This window comes from Tenrec ecaudatus, chromosome 12 (assembly GCF_050624435.1).
Source record: "Tenrec ecaudatus isolate mTenEca1 chromosome 12, mTenEca1.hap1, whole genome shotgun sequence".
NCBI classification, from domain to species: Eukaryota; Metazoa; Chordata; class Mammalia; order Afrosoricida; family Tenrecidae; genus Tenrec; species Tenrec ecaudatus.
In genome coordinates this window covers 75,943,918-75,962,108 of record NC_134541.1, presented here as the reverse complement: position 1 = coordinate 75,962,108, position 18,191 = coordinate 75,943,918, and the positions used below count along the sequence as shown (strand labels likewise).

At 37.1% G+C, this 18,191-nt stretch overlaps 1 protein-coding gene across 1 annotated transcript in view; it reads left to right on the top strand.

Annotated features, from left to right (window-relative positions):
• ZFAND4 (zinc finger AN1-type containing 4) overlaps positions 1–18,191 on the top strand; it is a 107,999-nt gene that overhangs the window by 48,090 nt on the left and 41,718 nt on the right. The window contains exons 3-5 of the mRNA XM_075527916.1: positions 7,110–7,185; positions 7,953–8,020; positions 12,524–12,710. Of these exons, the coding sequence (XP_075384031.1) occupies positions 7,110–7,185; positions 7,953–8,020; positions 12,524–12,710 (331 nt within the window). The remainder of the gene's footprint in view (positions 1–7,109; positions 7,186–7,952; positions 8,021–12,523; positions 12,711–18,191) is intronic.

Genomic DNA, 18,191 nt, shown 5'->3' with positions numbered 1-18,191 from the left:
TTAATTCCCTCATAAACCTCATAACTCTGAGTGTTGTGTGACCATTATAATGAATTTTGAAACCCAGCAGGGAAATGGGGATTGTTGTGGGAGTGATGGTTGGTGTAGAACTGGTGAGAAGATTGTATTGTGGAGGCATGTTCGACCCTTACCTCATAGGAGAATTGGCCATCAGTGGCTGATGCTGACAATCCTAATTCTCCTTCCTTGTGAAGTTAAAATAAGTCAGACATCATCCTGACACCATTTTTAAAAGGGTACTTATGATATTATTTTTAAATCATTTTATTGGGGGCTGATACAACTCTTATCACAATCCATAAATACATTAATGGTGTCAAGCACATTTGTACATTCGTTGACCTCATCATTCTAAAAATATTTGCTCTCCATTTAAGCCCTTGCTATCAGCTCCTCTTTTTAATGATATTTTTATTTTAGTGATGCCCACTCTTAGTATAGGAAGATCAGATATTTTATTTCATAGATATCATTTTTCAGAGCAGTTTTAGGTTACATAAAAATTGTTTATAAAGTACAGAGTTCCCATAATCCTCTGCCCCATGCATTTTTTTCTGTGGTTAACATTTTATAATCCTGTAATATTTCTATTATAATTATTGAAGCAATATTGATAAATTACTATTCATTAAATTTCATACTTCACATTAGGTTTCGCTCTTTGTGTTGTATAAGTTTATGGAAAAAATCCATTTTCTAATAAGCTTGTTTGAAAACAATTTTTAAATTGTGAATTAGTTTGAAATTTATATTTTAGATAATCAATTTTGTATTCAATAATTTAAACTATTTATCACCACCACCTCCACTCTCCCAGCATCGCCCCTCACACCCTTGGCCCTGAAGGTATCATGCACCCTGGATTCCCTGTACCTCCAGCCCTCATATGTACCAGTGTACAGCCTCTGCCCTATCCAGCCCTGCAAGGTAGAATTCGGTTCATGGTAGTTGGGGAGAGGAAGCATCCAGGATCTGGGGGAAAGCTGTGTTCTTCATCGGTACTACCCCGCACCCTAATTAACCCATCTCCTCTCCTAAACCCCTCTATGAGGGGATCTCCATTGGCCGACACTTGGGCCTTGGGCCTCCACTCTGCACTTCCCCCTTCATTTAATATGGTATATATATACATATATATACATATACACACATATACACATACATACACACACATATGTGTATACATACACATACTTATTTCTTTTTTTTTTTTGCATGATGCTTTATACCTGGTCCCTTGGCACCTCGTGATCACACTGGCCGGTGTGCTTCTTCCATGTGGGCTTTTTTGCTTCTGAGCTAGATGGCCGCTTGTTCACCTTCAAGCCTTTAAGACCCCAGACACTATCTCTTTTGATAGCCGGGCACCATCAGTTTTCTTCATCACATTTGCTTATGCACTCATTTGTCTTCAGCGATCCTATCATGGAGGTGTGCAGTCAATGATATGATTTTTTGTTCTTTGATGCCTGGTAACTGATCCCTTCGGGACCACTCGATCACACAAGCTGGTATGTTCTTCCATGTGGACTTTGTTGCTTCTGAGCTAGATGGCCGCTTGTTTATCTTCAAGCCTTTAAGACCCCAGTCACTATCTCTCTTGATAGCCGGGCACCATCAGCTTTCTTTACCACAGTTACTTGTTCACCCACTTTCATCTTCCTTTTCTTGCCCTCTTCCTAACTTCTAAAGTCTGAGAAGAAATGAAGGAGGAGAAGAAAGGGGAAAGAAGAAAGGAGGAGAAGAAAATAAAAAGTAATAAGAATATATTGATAAAAGTAAAAAGATACACCTTTTGCCTGGCATCTTCCTTCTGCCTAGAAGCAGTATAGTTTGTTAGCTCTGGTATGGATGTAAATACCTCTTAATTGGGAATTGGGTAAATAAATTATGACAGAAATAATATTTAAGTTCTCTGTCCACTAAAATCTATGTATTTTTCTACACACTGTCTGGAAAAATTATACACAATAGAGTACATTTTTAAAAGTTTGTTAAAAATATATATTTCGTTTTTAAAAAGCTTTAGGGCAATATACCCAAAAATGTTGAGATTAGATTTTCCCAGATATTATAACATTATACAATTTAAAAAGATTTCTGTGCTTATTTTTTTATGAGGGGGCCATTATTTTAAGAAGAAACATACCTTATTTGAGAAAATGAAAAGCACTAAATTAAAATTTGGTTAATCTATATTAATCTGTATTAGAAATTGAGTTCTCAGATTTTATTTGCTAAATTTGGCACACTTACCTGAAATAATTGGTTCATCTTTTATATTACAGGTACTAACAGTGTGAGTGGTACAAAGAACTGTATTGCTTTTAATGGTCAAGAGTGAAAGCTAAAGCTCAAAGAGTTTAAGGACTTTCTCAAAATCACCCAGCAAGAGGAGCCAATCAGGGTGCAGTATAGCACCAAGGAAACCTCCAACTTTCCTCTAGTTCTTTAATGCTTCCTCCCTGCCCACTGTCATGACTCCAATTCTACCTTACAAGTCTGGCTAGACTAGTGCATGTAACACGGATACAGATAAGAGCTGGAAACACATGAAACCCAGGACAGATAAACCCCTCAGGACCAAAAATGAGAGTCCAGGAGTACAAGGGAAAGGTTGGGGGAGGGAGGAGGGAAAGAAAGGGAGAACCAATCAGAATGATCTATATATAACCTCTTCCCAGGGGACAGAAAACAGCAATTCAAGTGCCTGTCTGGACCTCAGCTCAGCTTAGGTTTACACATACTTGTGTTTTTTGGCAACCTTATAATTTTTTTCAGCCTACTAAATTAAGGCTATATCATTTAAACATGATTACAGAGTTGTGATTAAACAGTTTCTGTTACTGTTTCTCCTCAGCAGTTCTAAAATTTCCATTACAAAATATTGCTATAATTAGTGTTTGATATAAACGTGGTGTCATCTGCCCAAATTACTTTATCAAGTTATGCTGGTGGAATTTCATTTTAATTGAAAAAATGACTGTAATATATTTAAAATAATATATGTATATGCATCTTTAAAAATTTGTATTTTTCCAAACCATTTTATTAGGAGTTAATCGAGAAATTATATAAAAATCCTTTTAAAATCATATAATTTCTAGCTTTAAAACTTTTCCTTACTGGTATTCTCTTATAGCTAGAGACAACCCCCCCAAGAACAAACAAACAAACCCAAACAACACAACAAAGTATTCCATTTATGAGAGATTCACTCTTATATATTTACTCCCTACCCTTTGGACTTTTTGCGCAATGATCATTTCAAACATCTGGTGAACATTCAGTAAACATTCAAGTCAACTAAAAGTCAACACTTTAACAAATGTTTTTTATTTTAATAAATCATTTTATTGGGAACTCTTACGGCTCTTATAACAATCCATACATCAATTGTGTCAAGCACATTTGTACATATGTTGTCATCATTTTCAAAATATTTTCTTTCTGTTTGAGCGTTTGGTATCAGCTCTTCTTTTTTCCCTCCTTTCTCCACCCTCCCATCCTCATGCACCCCTGCTAAATTATAATTATTTTCATATCTTACACCACCCATTGTCTCCTTTCACCCACATTTTTGTTGTTCGTCACTCTGGGGAGGGGGTGTGTGGAACTATAGGTTGGTCATTGTAGTTTGTTCTCCGTTTCTTCCCCACCTTCCCCCTACCCTAATGGTATCACTACTCCATTGCTGTTCCTGAGGGTTTTATCTGTCCTGGATTCCTACATTGAGAGCTCTTATCTGTACCAGTGAACATGCTCCAGTCTAGCTGGATTTGTAAGGTAGAACTGTGGTCATGATAGTTGGCGGTGGGGGAGGAAAGGGAGGAGGGGGTACAAGGAAGCATTGAAGAACTAGAGGAATGTTGTGTGTTCCGTTGGTGCTGTGCTGCACCTTGTCTTGTTCTTTCCTGTGGCCCTTCTGTGAGGGAATGTCCAATTATCTACAGGTGGGCCTTGGGTCCCACTCCAGCACCCATCATTTGCATTTATTTATTTGTTTGTTTTGAGTCTTCTGATGCCTGACACCTCATCCCATTGACACCTCAGGATCACAAAGGCTGGTGTACTTCTTTCATGTGGGCTTTGTTGCTTCTTTATCTTCAAGCCTTTAAGATCCCAGATGCTATATCTTTTAATACCCTGGCACCTTAATAGCTTTCTTCTCCACATTTGCTTATTCACCCATTTTAACTTCAGGGATCCTGTCAGTGATCACAGCATGCCGGATTATTAGAACAAAGTATTCTTGCATTGAGGGAGTTAACAGTCAATACTTCTGAAACTTCTGCTTTAAGGAGGCTGCTTAGCATAAAGAACAGTCTTTTTAGTCAACTTGCTAGGACTGTTCCATCTCTCAGCCAGCACATACTTTCTGATTGTTACTTAATCTCTCAGTACTTTAGTTTTAATACCTATAAAGTTTAGATAATATTGAGATCAACTTTTTTAAGGTTGTTGGGCTTAAATGATGATAATATAAGTTAAGCACCAAGAATAGTACCTGGCTTAACAATGGGTTACACATATAGCATTTATTATTATTAAAGACTCATTTTATAATATTATAAGCAAAAATAATTTAAGAAACCATTATGAAAATATTTTCTTCAACATTAGTATTCATTATAAGTTCACTCCTTTGTTAATGTAGTCCAATTTTTCTTTGGGTATTCAAATGTGCAGATTGCCAAAGATAAAAAATTATGCTAGAATATGTAATATGCTTTAATATTTAACATCACCAAAATGTAAAGAAAAACCCTAGAAGAATTCACTTCAGGAGACAGCGCTGAAGCTAAAGCTCAGGGAGAGGGACATGTCTGATTAGAGCACACAAGAGCAAATGAAGGTGGAGGGAGAGAGAGTGGAGCACGTCCTGGACCACCAAGCCCTGACCAGCCAGTGCACAGAGAGCACTATAGAGCCAGCCCCACTACAAGACCGACATCCCACTGACCCATAACGCTATGGGGGACACAATGTGAGAATTGTGCCCTATTTGACCCCACCACACTAAGGCACAACACTAAGGACGTGGAAGAGAACAGCAAGGGGAGCAGAGCAAGGAAGTCCCCAGGGAATACCAAAAATAGACTTTGGGTCCAGGGCATGGCTCCTCATCAGATTTGATTGTAAAACACTCCTAAAGGTTAACAAAGAGACTTTGAACTACTTACAGGCTTTTCTTTTTATAATTGGGTTGTTGTTGTTGCTTTCTTTTCTTTTCTTTTGTTGGTTTGTTTTGCTCTGTCTTGTTTTTTGTGCATATTACTATCTCTGCAGGTCTATCTAGATAAGATAGGCAGGATATACAATCTGGAGGAGAAAACAAAGGGACCTACGGTGGCGGGGGGTGGGGGAGTAGGAGGGCGGACAGGGGAAAGGAAGTGGGTGTTAACAAACCCAGGGACATGGGAACAACAAGTGATCCAAAATTGATGGTGAGGAGGGTGTAGGAGGCCTGCTAGGGCTTGATCAAGTGCAATGTAACTGAGAGGAATTACTGAAACACAAATGAAGGCTGAACATAATAGTGGGACAAGACTAGGAAAGTAAAAGGAAATAGAGGAAAGAATTAGGAGGCAAAGGACATTTATAGAGGTCTAAATACAGGCATGTACGCATGTCAATATATTTATATATGATGATGATGGGGAAATAGATCTATAGATCTATTTCCCCATCATCATCATATATATATTTAGTATTAAGGTAGCAGATGGACATTGGGCCTCTAACCAAGTTCTCCCTCAATGCAAGAACACTTTGTTCTACTAACCTGGCTTTCCATGATGCTCACTGTACCAACATGATCGCTAAAGACAAAGCAGGTGCCTAAGCAAATGTGGTGAAGAAAGTTGATGGTCCCCAGCTATCAAAAGATATAGCATCTGGAGTCTTAAAGGCTTGAAGATAAATAAGTGGCCATCTAGCTGAGAAGTAACAAAGCCCGCATGGAAGGAGAACACCAGTCTATGTGATCATGAGGTGTCAATAGGATCAGGGATCAGGCATCAGACACAGAACAAAGAAAATCATATCATTGTTAATGAGGGGTAGTGCAGAGTAGAGACCCAAAGTCCATCTGTAGGTAACTGGACATCCTTCACAGAAGGGTCACAAGGAAGAGATCACCCAGTCAGGGTCCAGTATGACACTGATGAAACATACAACTTCCCTCTAGTTCTTTAATGCTTCCTCCTCCTCCACTATCATGACGCCAATTCTACCTTACAAATCTGGCTAGATCAGAGCATGTACACACATACAGACAAGAGCTGGAAACACAGGGAATCCAGGACAGAGAAATACCTAAGAACCAATAGTGAGAGTAGCCTGGTAAGGAGGGAAAGGGAAAGGTGGGGAGAGATAAGGGGGCCCAATCACAATGATCTACATATAACCCTTTCCCAGGGGAATGGACAACAGAAAACTGGGTAAAGGGTGACATCAATCAGTGTAAGACAATAATAATAAATAAATAAATTATCAAGGGCTCATGAGGGAGGGAGGGTAAGGATGGGAGGGGGGAAATGAGAAATTGATACCAAGGGCTCAAGTTGAAAGATAACTTTTTGAAAATGATGATGGCAACAAATGTATAAATGTGCTTGACACAATGGATTGATGTATGGATTGTAATAAGAGCTGTATGAGCCCCCAATAAAGTGATTTTTTAAAATGTAAAGAAAAATTTTTCATGTATAATATTCAGGACCAGGTATAATTGAGGAAATACTGTGCTTTTAGGCTGTTAGAGTTATCCTCTAAGATTTGAGTGAAAAACTCAAAGATGAATCATAATACTTTTTTTTTAAAAAGGAGGTTACATAATATTGTACTTCATCTTTAGCTAGAGAATTATTGAAATACACTTTTCTAAGTTTCAGTTGTCTGTTGTATAGAGTGGATTGCATAGTATCACTGTTAAGTCATACTTTCTTTTTCTGATTTTAAATTAGCTGCTAACTTAGAAATGTGTTTAATTCATTCATACTTGGAGTTCTTAAATAAAATAGCTTTATATCACAATTTTGGAGGACTCTATTGAATTTTTAACACTTTTTTATAACTCCCCTAAGGTATTCCCATTTGTCAGCAGCACTTAATTTGGAATAACATGGAACTTGAAGATGATTATTGCTTGAATGATTACAAGTGAGTGTCATTAAATATTAGCTATTTTATAGCCTCAATATTATAAAAGAGCAACCCCAAACACAGTACTTTTCTTGACTTTTGTGTCATTGTCTCTTCATCAGCTGAATAGCTCTCTAATCCCTTGATTTTAACATAAATCTTGAACTCCAATGGCTGTCTCAGGATACCTGATTCTGCTTTATTGTTATTTTGTTTTCATTTGATCATGCTAAGTTGTTCAGCACCTGCCTTTTAGATCTCATCTTCTTGCTCTATCTTCTTTGAATATTGACCTCTTCTTACTTGGCTAAGCTCCTTGTCTTTTCATTTTCACAAAGAGTCTTGGATAAGATAGAATTGCTGTCCACCAAGTCTTTCATTTTTCATTAACACTCCGGTTACTCAGGGGCACTATAGGTGTGCTAGTGATTGCCGCTAGGATGGCTATGCTCTAGTCTTTCTTCTTTCTCTTGCTCGGCTCTTTCTAACATTTTGGGTTCTAAGCAAGAATCTTATTTTTTTCTTACATAAAAAATGATCACAGAGGTTCTTTCAAGTATACATTTATTCTGGAATTTTATGACAAATGTAAGGCTCTTGAGAAATTTTTCACATGTTTATTAGGTGAAGTAAATAAGTTAACATTGCATTTAGTCACCTTACTGAATATTTTTTATGTTTTATAAAGTAGGAATTGTGTCTGATAACTCAGCAATTATTATACGCATATTTGATATGGAATGTATTTGATGATTATAGTTTACTTTTGTATTAACTATTCACAGCATTTCTGAAGGTTGTACGTTGAAGCTGGTATTGGCTATGCGTGGTGGACCTATAAATACTAGAAGAGGTAGGCATATAACAAAATCAAATATGTGAAAGCAATTTCAAAATGATTGACTATTCAATCCAGTAAGTATTTTTATAGCCTTACATTTTATTCAGTTCTCGCAAAAAAATCTCATGATTTCTGATTCAGTCCAGGAGGATTTGCAAACATGTTTCATGAGTTTAGAAAGGGAAATGGGATAGCAGAGTAAAAATAATGTATTATCATGTGTTCATGTTTATACTAAAGTTATTGCTTTTTCAATTCACTAAATCTCAGATTCTAGAATAATGATTGTTATGGAAAATTCCAAAGATGCATGTTGGTCTAAATTGTGATGCATTCCAGTTTCATGAATATAATTATGGCCCTGTGGTATCTTTTCTCAGTTGTGATAGTTTCCAGGAATTCATTTATTCATTGAACAAATACTTATTACCCATCTACTAGATTTCTCAGAATAATGTTTCAAGTATAGTAAATATGGGAGACAAAGTCTCTGCTTACATTATGCCAACTATAATAAGTACATAAAGAAACCAAATAATTTCAGGGAATTTTAGAGCTATAGTGTAGTGCTATCGAGGAAGTGGTAATTTCACAGTGTCTATGAAAGTAGGGTAGCAGGAAGATCACTGTGGTAGGGCTCTCAGAGGCAATGTATGAACAGATATTTGATTGACAAGAAGACTCTAACCCTCTGATGAGCTAGGAGCACTTATGTGACATGTGACATGAATTCTAAACCAAACATAGGAATCCTTAGACTGCTCAGATTATTACTCTGCAGATCTCATTTTAGGGAAAGCCTTCAGATGCCTTTGCTCTTTCACTATTGAGGAAACTTGACCTTACATATTTCTTCAATTGCTGGCTTACTTGTCAAAATTAAATTATCTCATTGTGTCAATTTCTATTAGAAAAGAGTCTTATTACCATCTTTTTCCTAGCTAATGCAAGAGAATTCTGTGACATGTTCCACTAGGTTGTTGAATTGTTTTGCATAAGTTGGAAAAGCAAAGATAATATTAGAGCTAGCAATCCCAATGTGAAGGACTTCTCATTAATTGGATTTATGAAGTTCTCCAATAAGGCATAGATAATGTTTATAGCAATACTTCTGAATGTAATATATGAACTCTAATTATTTGCAGAACTATTAAGTCTAGATTGAATGATAGTGCAATGACATGTGGATTCCATTGTATTATTTTCTGAAACTGGTTATTTGTGATAGTACTGTTTTTAAACCATAATATTTAATCAGAAACCTAGTTTTCTAACTGCGATTAAAATCATTTTAATGTTTGTGAGAAAGAGCATAACATACAGATTATAAATTAAGTATATATTTGTATCATAAAACTTAAACAAAAAAAAAACAATAAACAAAAAAAAACAAAAAAAAAACTTAAACAATTGAAAACATCAATACCTTCTAATAGCTGAAACTTTGTAATCATTATTCTTTCCCTGTAACTTTTTATGATTGGTTTATGAGTTGAAAAGTCAGCAGCTGGGCTATATCATTAGAAGTGAATTTTTAAATTGAGATTTTAATCATTTTACCTTTACTGCGTTAACTTTTTTAAAACGAAAAGCTTGCTTTCCCCAGCATACTTCATTGAAAATTTGGTATAATGGATTGAAATGTGGCCTCTCAAAATATGTGTCAACTTGCCTGGGCAATGATTCTCAGTGGTTTGGCAGTTAGGATCTGATGCGATAAGTCAATAAAAGAATTAAGGGTGGGACACAATACCGTGTATCTTCAAGTGCTAAAAAGGAAAGAGAAGCAGCCACAGAAACTACCGAAAAAGAAGAGTCAGGCAAGGACCATTTGGACCTGGAATCCCTGCATTGTGAGAGGCCTATGCAAAGACGTATAGAGATCTCTGAGAATGCTAGCCCTGCAGAGGTGGAAAAAGGAGACATGGACCTTTATCCAGAACAAATAAAGAGAAAAAGCCTTCCCCTAGAGCCAGGACCCTGGATTTGGACTTCTGGCCTTCCAAAGAGAGAATACATTTCTATATATTATAATGGCTCACTTGTGTTTCTGTTATGTCAGTTCTAGATAACTAAGACACTTGGCACAAGAGATAAAACAATGTGCTCAGATAATGACTTCTACCTTGTATTTGAGAAATGCTTTTTTCTTATTTAGTATTATTCGAAGGCTAATTTATTATCATTATTTAGCTATTTACGACCTGTGATATGCAGATGACAATGTAATATTAACCAGGCCTGTCCATGTCATGAGGTGAACTGTGGATTTGTCATTGTTTTTTAGCAGTGCACAATATTTCATTAACCAGAGTTCTTTATCCTTGGACTGATGGACTGTAAGGTTGTTTCTATTTTATTGCTGCTGTGAACAATGTTGCAACGAACATGAGTGTTCCCATGTCTGTTGATGTTATTACTTTTCCTCCCAGGTATCTCCACTTTATTTTATTTTTAACAGTTTTATTGGCACATAATTCACATTTTACAACTCAGTGGTTTAATCATACTAAAAGGAGTTATACAATCATTACTACAATCAATTTTAGAAAATATTTTGTTCATTTGCATACTTTTTTATTAGCTTCCCATTTTCTCCTAATGTCCCCTTGCTATAGCCCTTAGTCCAGTTACTCTCTCTATAAGTTTACCTATCCTGGATTTTGGGATAAAGATAGGGCTTTCTACTCCCATAAAGAGGTACAGTCTTGGAAACTTACAGGGGTAACTGTACCCTATCCTACAGTGTTACTATGAGTTGGCATTTACTTGATGTCAGTGACTGATCCTGAATTCCATGTACAGAAAAACAAACAAACCCCCCCCCCCCAAAACAACAACAAACTAAAACAGAAACACCTCAATCTGAAAGAACACAGAAAATATTGAAAACTAGAACAAATTTTAAATGGGCCAATATGTAGAACAAATGATTAGGTGTTAATATTTTTACATTGCAAAAGTTCTTATTTTATAAATTTTAATTCAATGTTAATAAATTTTATTTAAGGAGTTTTACATGTTTTTCATTTGTCAATCATTGGTTACTATTTAGTTCCTCTAAATCTTGTAAAAGTTCATCTTCAAGATGGCCATTTTTAAGGAGCGATTAGGTGTTAAACTTTAACCTAACTACATTTGCATTAATTTACCTTCCAATGCACTCTGTCTGATGGGACGGTTATTCACAACACTGGTCAATGGACACCAAGGAGTCACCAGACACTTAATCCATGTGGGGATCCTGCATATGGGTTTTGGGCTGTCACTATCATCCATAGCGTTCTACAAACTAGGTGCTCCGAAGTTAAGCTTTAATACTGTTACCTTCATATGGGGTGGAGGTGGGGGAGAAGAAGAAACCCAGGATAATCAAAGAACTTCTAAAGAAGAAGAATAAAGTACCTCAAGACTTATTTCATAGTCACAGTAGTTAAAACAGTTTAATTGTGCAATAATGGATACATGAATGGAACAGAATAGATAATCCAGAAATAAATCCATCTACCTATAGACAACTGATCTTCGACAAAGGGCCAGAGTAGTCTCTTCAGCAAATGGTGCTGGCAAAATTAGATCTCATTCAGAGTGCTAAACACGATTGATACCTCAACCCATATACTAAAAACAAACTCAAGATGGATCAAAGACCTAAATGTAAATCCTAGAACTATAAACATCATCATTGAAAGAAGAGGGAGAAACTCAAGGGCCCTATTTTAGGGCATAGAGACTCTATCAAATACAATGAATGAAACACAAAACAGATGACAAAATACTTGACTAGGACCTTTTTTAACATAAGACATGTATGTGCATCAAAAGACATTTTTGACAATGACACAGAAAAAGGAACTAATCTCTAAAACCCATAGGGAGCTGCAAGTTCTCAATAGGAATATATCGCCAGAAAGAAAGGGAGAGCTTCATTTTCTTCTAATATTCTACATAGTTGTCTATATATCTTTATTAATGTAGTGTATGTGGGAGCTTTCAAATTGCTTTTATATTATTGTTAGAACCAATATATGTACAGTTAAAATAATCACAGCTAGTAATATAAATTTTTAGATAATGATGTCATTCAAAAAACAAAACAAACCAAATCCACTGCCATCAATTCAATTTCAATGAGACTACATAGGGTTTTCAACGAGACGGCTTTATGTTTATCCCAAGGAATGGCTGACCTTGAGGTTAGCAGTCCACCCCACACCCAGCCGTGATACTGGGCTCGAGAGCACCTCGAATAGAACAATATGTATATGGACTCTAGTAGCACAGGCAAATAGTCATGTGTTTGGTTAAGCCCTGTCTTTGGACATATCAACATAATGATGCATTTCATTTCTTTCATATAAATATAAGAACTTCTATATAAACTATAGCAGAAATATATAATGCACAGGATTATTATTCAAATTCAGTACATTCTATCTTGCCAGTGTACTAAGATTCATAAAAAATGATATAAATTGGAAATGTTGATCGATTTAACAATGTTGTCATTTATAGTTCCAATGGAAGATCCACTCAGGGAGATGGCTGAGTACATGGATTCCAGCCGTGATGAGGTCTGGGAAAAGTCGTCCTGCAATAAACAAGTTACGTTTTTGGTATACCGAGAAGGAGATCAGTTGAATTTCTTCCGTGTGGTAGATAGGGGAGATGGAACTTTAACACCACTATCTGAATCTTTAAGGTAAATACATTTCCATTTCCATGTCTTACTTATAAAATGATGTCTTATGACATACTATAGTAACCTTTGTATTTATCTTCTATTAAAATAATCTTTATTCATAAGAATAAAGTCATACTGTTTCTCACTCTGGATATGTTCCTCCTTCATATTATTGATACTAAGAGAATAATTTCTACAACAGAAATTTCTTTATAGAATAAGATCATTTTCTAACTATATAAAAATACTCCAAAACTGCACTCACTGCCATGGAGTCGATGTCAACTCATAGTGACCCTAAAGGACAGGGTAGAGCTGTACCCTGTGAGTTTTCAAGACTGCTGCTCTTTATGGGAGTAGAAAGGCTCCTCTTTCTCCCACAGAGTGGCTGGAGATTTTGAACTGATGTTTTTAAACTACAGACTTTGCAGTTAGCATCCCATTCATAACCACTATGCCATCAGGGCACCTCTTCTATCTCTTCTTTCTATACAATCTATGAAAAGATTTGCTTTTGATATTTTATGTAAAAAATTCTAGATGCTTCTTAGATTACATAGTCTTATGTAATACAATGTCTATATTTATTTGACCTTATTTTTGTAACCTATAAAAGAGGGTTGGAAGACGCGCATTACTTCTAAAATCAGAAGGCTAAAAACATAAAGATATTTTAATTACTCACTGCCATCAAGTTGACTCTGACTCACAGGTCAAGGTAGAACATGGGTTTCCTAGACTGTAGCTCTTCACAGGCGTGGAAAGCCTTCTCTTTGTCTTCCCACCAAGTGGCTGATGGTTTTGAACTGCTTACCTTGCAATAAACACAGCCCAATGTGACTATGTCACCAGGGTTCCTAAAGATATCTTAATAGGTAGGAGAAAAATTAGATAATCTCAAAAAGTCATAATAATTAGAATATACAGAATCTTAATCTTTTTTATTAATCACTATGATGGTTAATTGCATATGTCATTGGACTAGGCTATGATTTTTTAGTTTGGAAGTGAAGTACTGTAATATGGTAGTTATGCAATAATGTAACCATTATGTGGTCTGATTTGATTAGCCCCATTTGTTACATTGGTGGGATACACCATTCTCACTCAAATGACATCCCTTAGAGAAAAGGGATTAGGATAATATGTAACATCCTTAATCTGGTGATAGTTCTGATATGATAAAAAGGAAATCTCTTCAAGGTATTGCCTGAATTGAATATCAGTAGTTTTGCTTCTCTAGAGAACCCTATAGTCACTAAACAATTACTAACAAGTCATGAAGTTAGGCTAAGTGTTTGTAAAGATGGATGTTCCTATCTTCATGGAATATTCAATCTAGTCCAAGTACTATCTATCATGCTATGTTAGCTATTTCTGTAAAAATATATCAAGATCTCTGTTAAAACAGATGAAAGTTTCTTAGTTTTGCCTGAGGAGTTTGGAAAGTCTCTGACAGGTGGCATATTTTAAAAGGAGTAGACTTATTTCCAGGCCAGATAGCCACTTAGTCACAAGTAAAGACGATCCCATTGCAAAAATCAGGAGAAGTGATGGAAAACTTAGGCTCCCTAGAAACCTGGAGAAAAACTTAAAAGTTAAGTGGACTCAGGTCTCCACACGCCAGAGACTGTAGGAGAGATCATAACAGAGAAGGGAGCAAAGCAGCACACAAGGTGCTCAGGATTTCGTCCAGCTGCCTGTTGCTGCCACTTGTGCGTTCTTCTACCCAGAGTCACTGCTACACTACTCCCCACCTCTGACAGCCGCCCAGGCAGTGCCCTCCCTGTGGCTGAGACAGCTGGCCCACACTTCCCAATGTGCTGTGCTGTGCTGCTTCTGCCACAAGCCAAGGCTAAGCTGCGCACTCCTCTGCCTTGGGGGCATGGTCACTACCATCAGGCACCATCTGTCATGGGCACATCTGTCACAGAGTACTACTGCTGCAGGCCACTTCTGTCACAGGCACCTACTTCCAAACTCGAGTCTGTGAACTTCTCAGGGACCTGTCCACATGCTCTGTCCTGCAAGCCCTGCACCCACTCCAGAACTTCCCTTTCCTCAACCCTAAAAGGGCTGAATGGATTCCAGGCTGAGAGAAGATCCCAACCAACCAGTGTTTTCTTTTTATCTCCTTCCTCTGCCCCTTTATTTTTTTATCTTTTAACATATTTTTATTATTTCTATTCATGAAGAAGTTGGTTCTTTGAAAGAAGTAACCAAATTGACAAACTACTGGGAAACTTAAAGGAAGAAAAAGGGAAGATGAAAATATCAATACTAGGACATTAAAGGGATATTTCACAGAGAGCCGAATGAAAGTTAAAACAATAGCAGTACTCTGAAAGACTGTACTCTTACAAATTTGAAAACCTAGCCAAAATGGACACATTTCTAGAAATGCTTCTACCAAAATGAACACAGACTGGTGTAGAAAAGCTAAACAGACCCGTAAGAAAAAAGAAAAGTACTAGGTCATTAAAAAACTTTCCAGACCTTACTGGGAACTCTACCAAGTCACTGGGGAATTCTACCAAGCATTCGGAAAAATAACGGATGCCAACTCTACACAAACTATTCCATAAAATAGAAAATGACAGAAAAATCCTGAATTCACTTTTCGAAGGAAGCATAAACTTAATGCATCATTTGATCAAATGACACATTGCGTTGGGGAGATATGCTGCACCAGACCTCTTTACAATATTGAAATTGCAGGGAGGTTTCTTTGAGGACTGAAGTGTGTCATCAGGTATTTTCCAAGCCATGGTATTTTCACTCACCTCATATACATATGAAATTTGGAAATTGAATAAGGAAGACCGAAGAATAATTAATGCATTTGAAAATGGTGCTGGGGAAGAATATTGAAAGTACCTTGGATTGCCAAAAGGACAAACAAATCTGTCTTGGAAGAAGTATGGCCAGAGTGCCCCTTACAGGCAAGGATGGCAAGACTTTGTCTCTTATACTTTGGACATGTTGCCAGGAGACACTAGTCCCTGGAGACAGACATGATGCTAGGTAACATGAGGGGCAGTGCCGAGAAGGAAGGCCCTCCACAAGCGGAAGTGACATGGTGTTTGCAACAATGGGGGAAGCGTAGGAACATCTGTGAGGGTGCACAGACCCGACAGTGCTTGATTCTGGTGTGCATAGGATCAGGATGGGTCAGAACCAACTCGATGGCACCTAACAACAATATAACATGGAGAACAAAAACCAGGCAAGCACTACACAGACGGACAACTACAGATCAATATTCCTTATGAACTTAAATGCAAAATTCTGAACAAAATTCTGTCTAATAGAGTCCACCAATATCCAGAAAAATAATACACCCATGGTCAATTGGGATTCACACCAGGTATGCAAGGAAGATTGAACAGAGAAAAAGAATCTAATCAACCATATAAATGAAATAAAAAATATCCTTATGATCACATCAATCAAAGCAGAAGAAGTATGTCCAACAACAGCTTGTGGTGAAAACTAAAAATTTTTCAGCACAGTAAAGGCCATGTCTGCAAAACCAATGGCCAACATCTCAGTCAGTGGGGAGAAAATGACAGCATCCCCTTGCAAGGGGACCAGGCAAGGGTGCCCCTTCTCACGACTCTTTTTAAAAATTACTCTTCTATTCAGTATTGTATTAGAACTCTTAGCCAGAGCTATTAGACAACAAAAAGAAATCCAAGGCCATTCCTTTTAATGGTGTCCCATATCATTCGTAGGCTTTTTCTGATTCCTTTACTTTTTTATTGATTGCTTCTCTTATTGGTTGTATTCAAAAGAATTGTCTTTGAGCTCACTAATCTGGGTTTGCTTTGCTTCTGTTACTCAGCTCTTTTACCATGTTGTCTAATTATGTTATCTTACTATTCTTTTCTGGAATTCTATTTGGTGTAGGCTATCCAGTTTTTCATTCCTCTCCCCTATCACTGAAGGCATCTAAATAACATCATTCTGAATTCTATTTTTGGTACTTCCAGGGCCTCTTCTTCCATGTAATGCTTTTGGTCTGGGTCTTGTGGCTATTTTCTTGACTTTTTTGATGTGTACTGCAATTAACTATTTTTTTCTATGGCATCATGTTGCAGCTATTAGTCTTGGGTGGGATTTCTGGGTTGTGTAGGAGAAGTCAACTCTTTCTACATTGCTGGATGCCTGGCATTGTCCTTGAATACAGGTGGGGGTGCCCAGGGCTTTCTTTGTGGGGTGGCCAGGCCTACCTTGCCAGGTCCCCGGGGCCACCACAGCCTTCCCTGCTGGGGGAGCAGGGATGGCTGGAGCCTTCCTTGTCAGCTGGTGTGGAGACAGCTGGAACCTACCTTGAAAGGGGCCCAGGTGACAGCCAGTACCTTTTTTGGGGTATCTATTTTTTTATGTTAATATGCTATTCCAAGTGGTTACACTTTGAAATTCACCCGGAAGTCTTGTTATTCCAATTTTTGTTATCATTGTTTTTGTTCTTTAGTATCAGAAAATATATGACAGGCACCTAAAAATGAATTCCTTTTATGAGAATAAGCAAAAATAATACTCCCAGGGTTCCAGTTAATATACAGATTTATTCCAAACAGCATGTGTTTAAATAAATCTCTGTACTCATTAAATGACTGCTGACAAGTTCTTTTAGTAATAGACTTAGTCTCATTAGGGCGCCTACAAAAAATAGATTCATTCAAACAATAACTTCGGATGGGGATATGCTGGACCAAGTGAAATTCAAGGCAGTCAGCTCAGAAGGTTATGGCAACTGTATTTTAAGATTCCCAAGGGGGGTAATTTTCTTGAAGGACACAGAACAATCAGAAGGACTTATTATGAAGAAATTTTAAGAAAATTTAAAACTGCATCAGTGAGAAAAAGGCCAGAAAAATTGTGTGAAGGACGTTTTTCTTATCATAGCACTGCACCTGCTCATCGTTGTAGTGAAGAAGCATTTTGTTAGGAGAGCTTGCCCTGTTCCTCTCGTAGCCCTGATCCTGCTGCTTCAAATCTCTGTTATTCCCCAAACTCAAAGAACATTTAAAAGAAATGTGATTTGGGACCCTTTAGGATGACAAAACTACTGTTTGATGTGGCTTTAATAAAAGAATACAACATTCTTCAGAAAAGGGATTACAGAAATGGAAAGACCTAGATGGTGGGTATGCTAAAAAACAATACCATCACATTTTGATATTTTTTTAAATGAAGGTTTATATGATTCTACCTCAGTATTTTTAAAATTCATCCTTAGTGATAACCCCCTCAGAATGAATAAACACCTTGACGTTAGTGCTAATGTCCGATTGACCAATTAGTTACCTGGGTTGCAAAATTACCACCGGTAGGTAGTAAAATGAAATTAGAACATTCTTATTTGACCTGTGAGAATTATACCAATCCCAAACCAAACCCACTGTAATTCACAGTGATCCTATACAGGTTTTCCGAGACTGTAAATTTTATATGAGCAGACAGCCTCATCTTTCTCCATCAGAATGGCTAGTG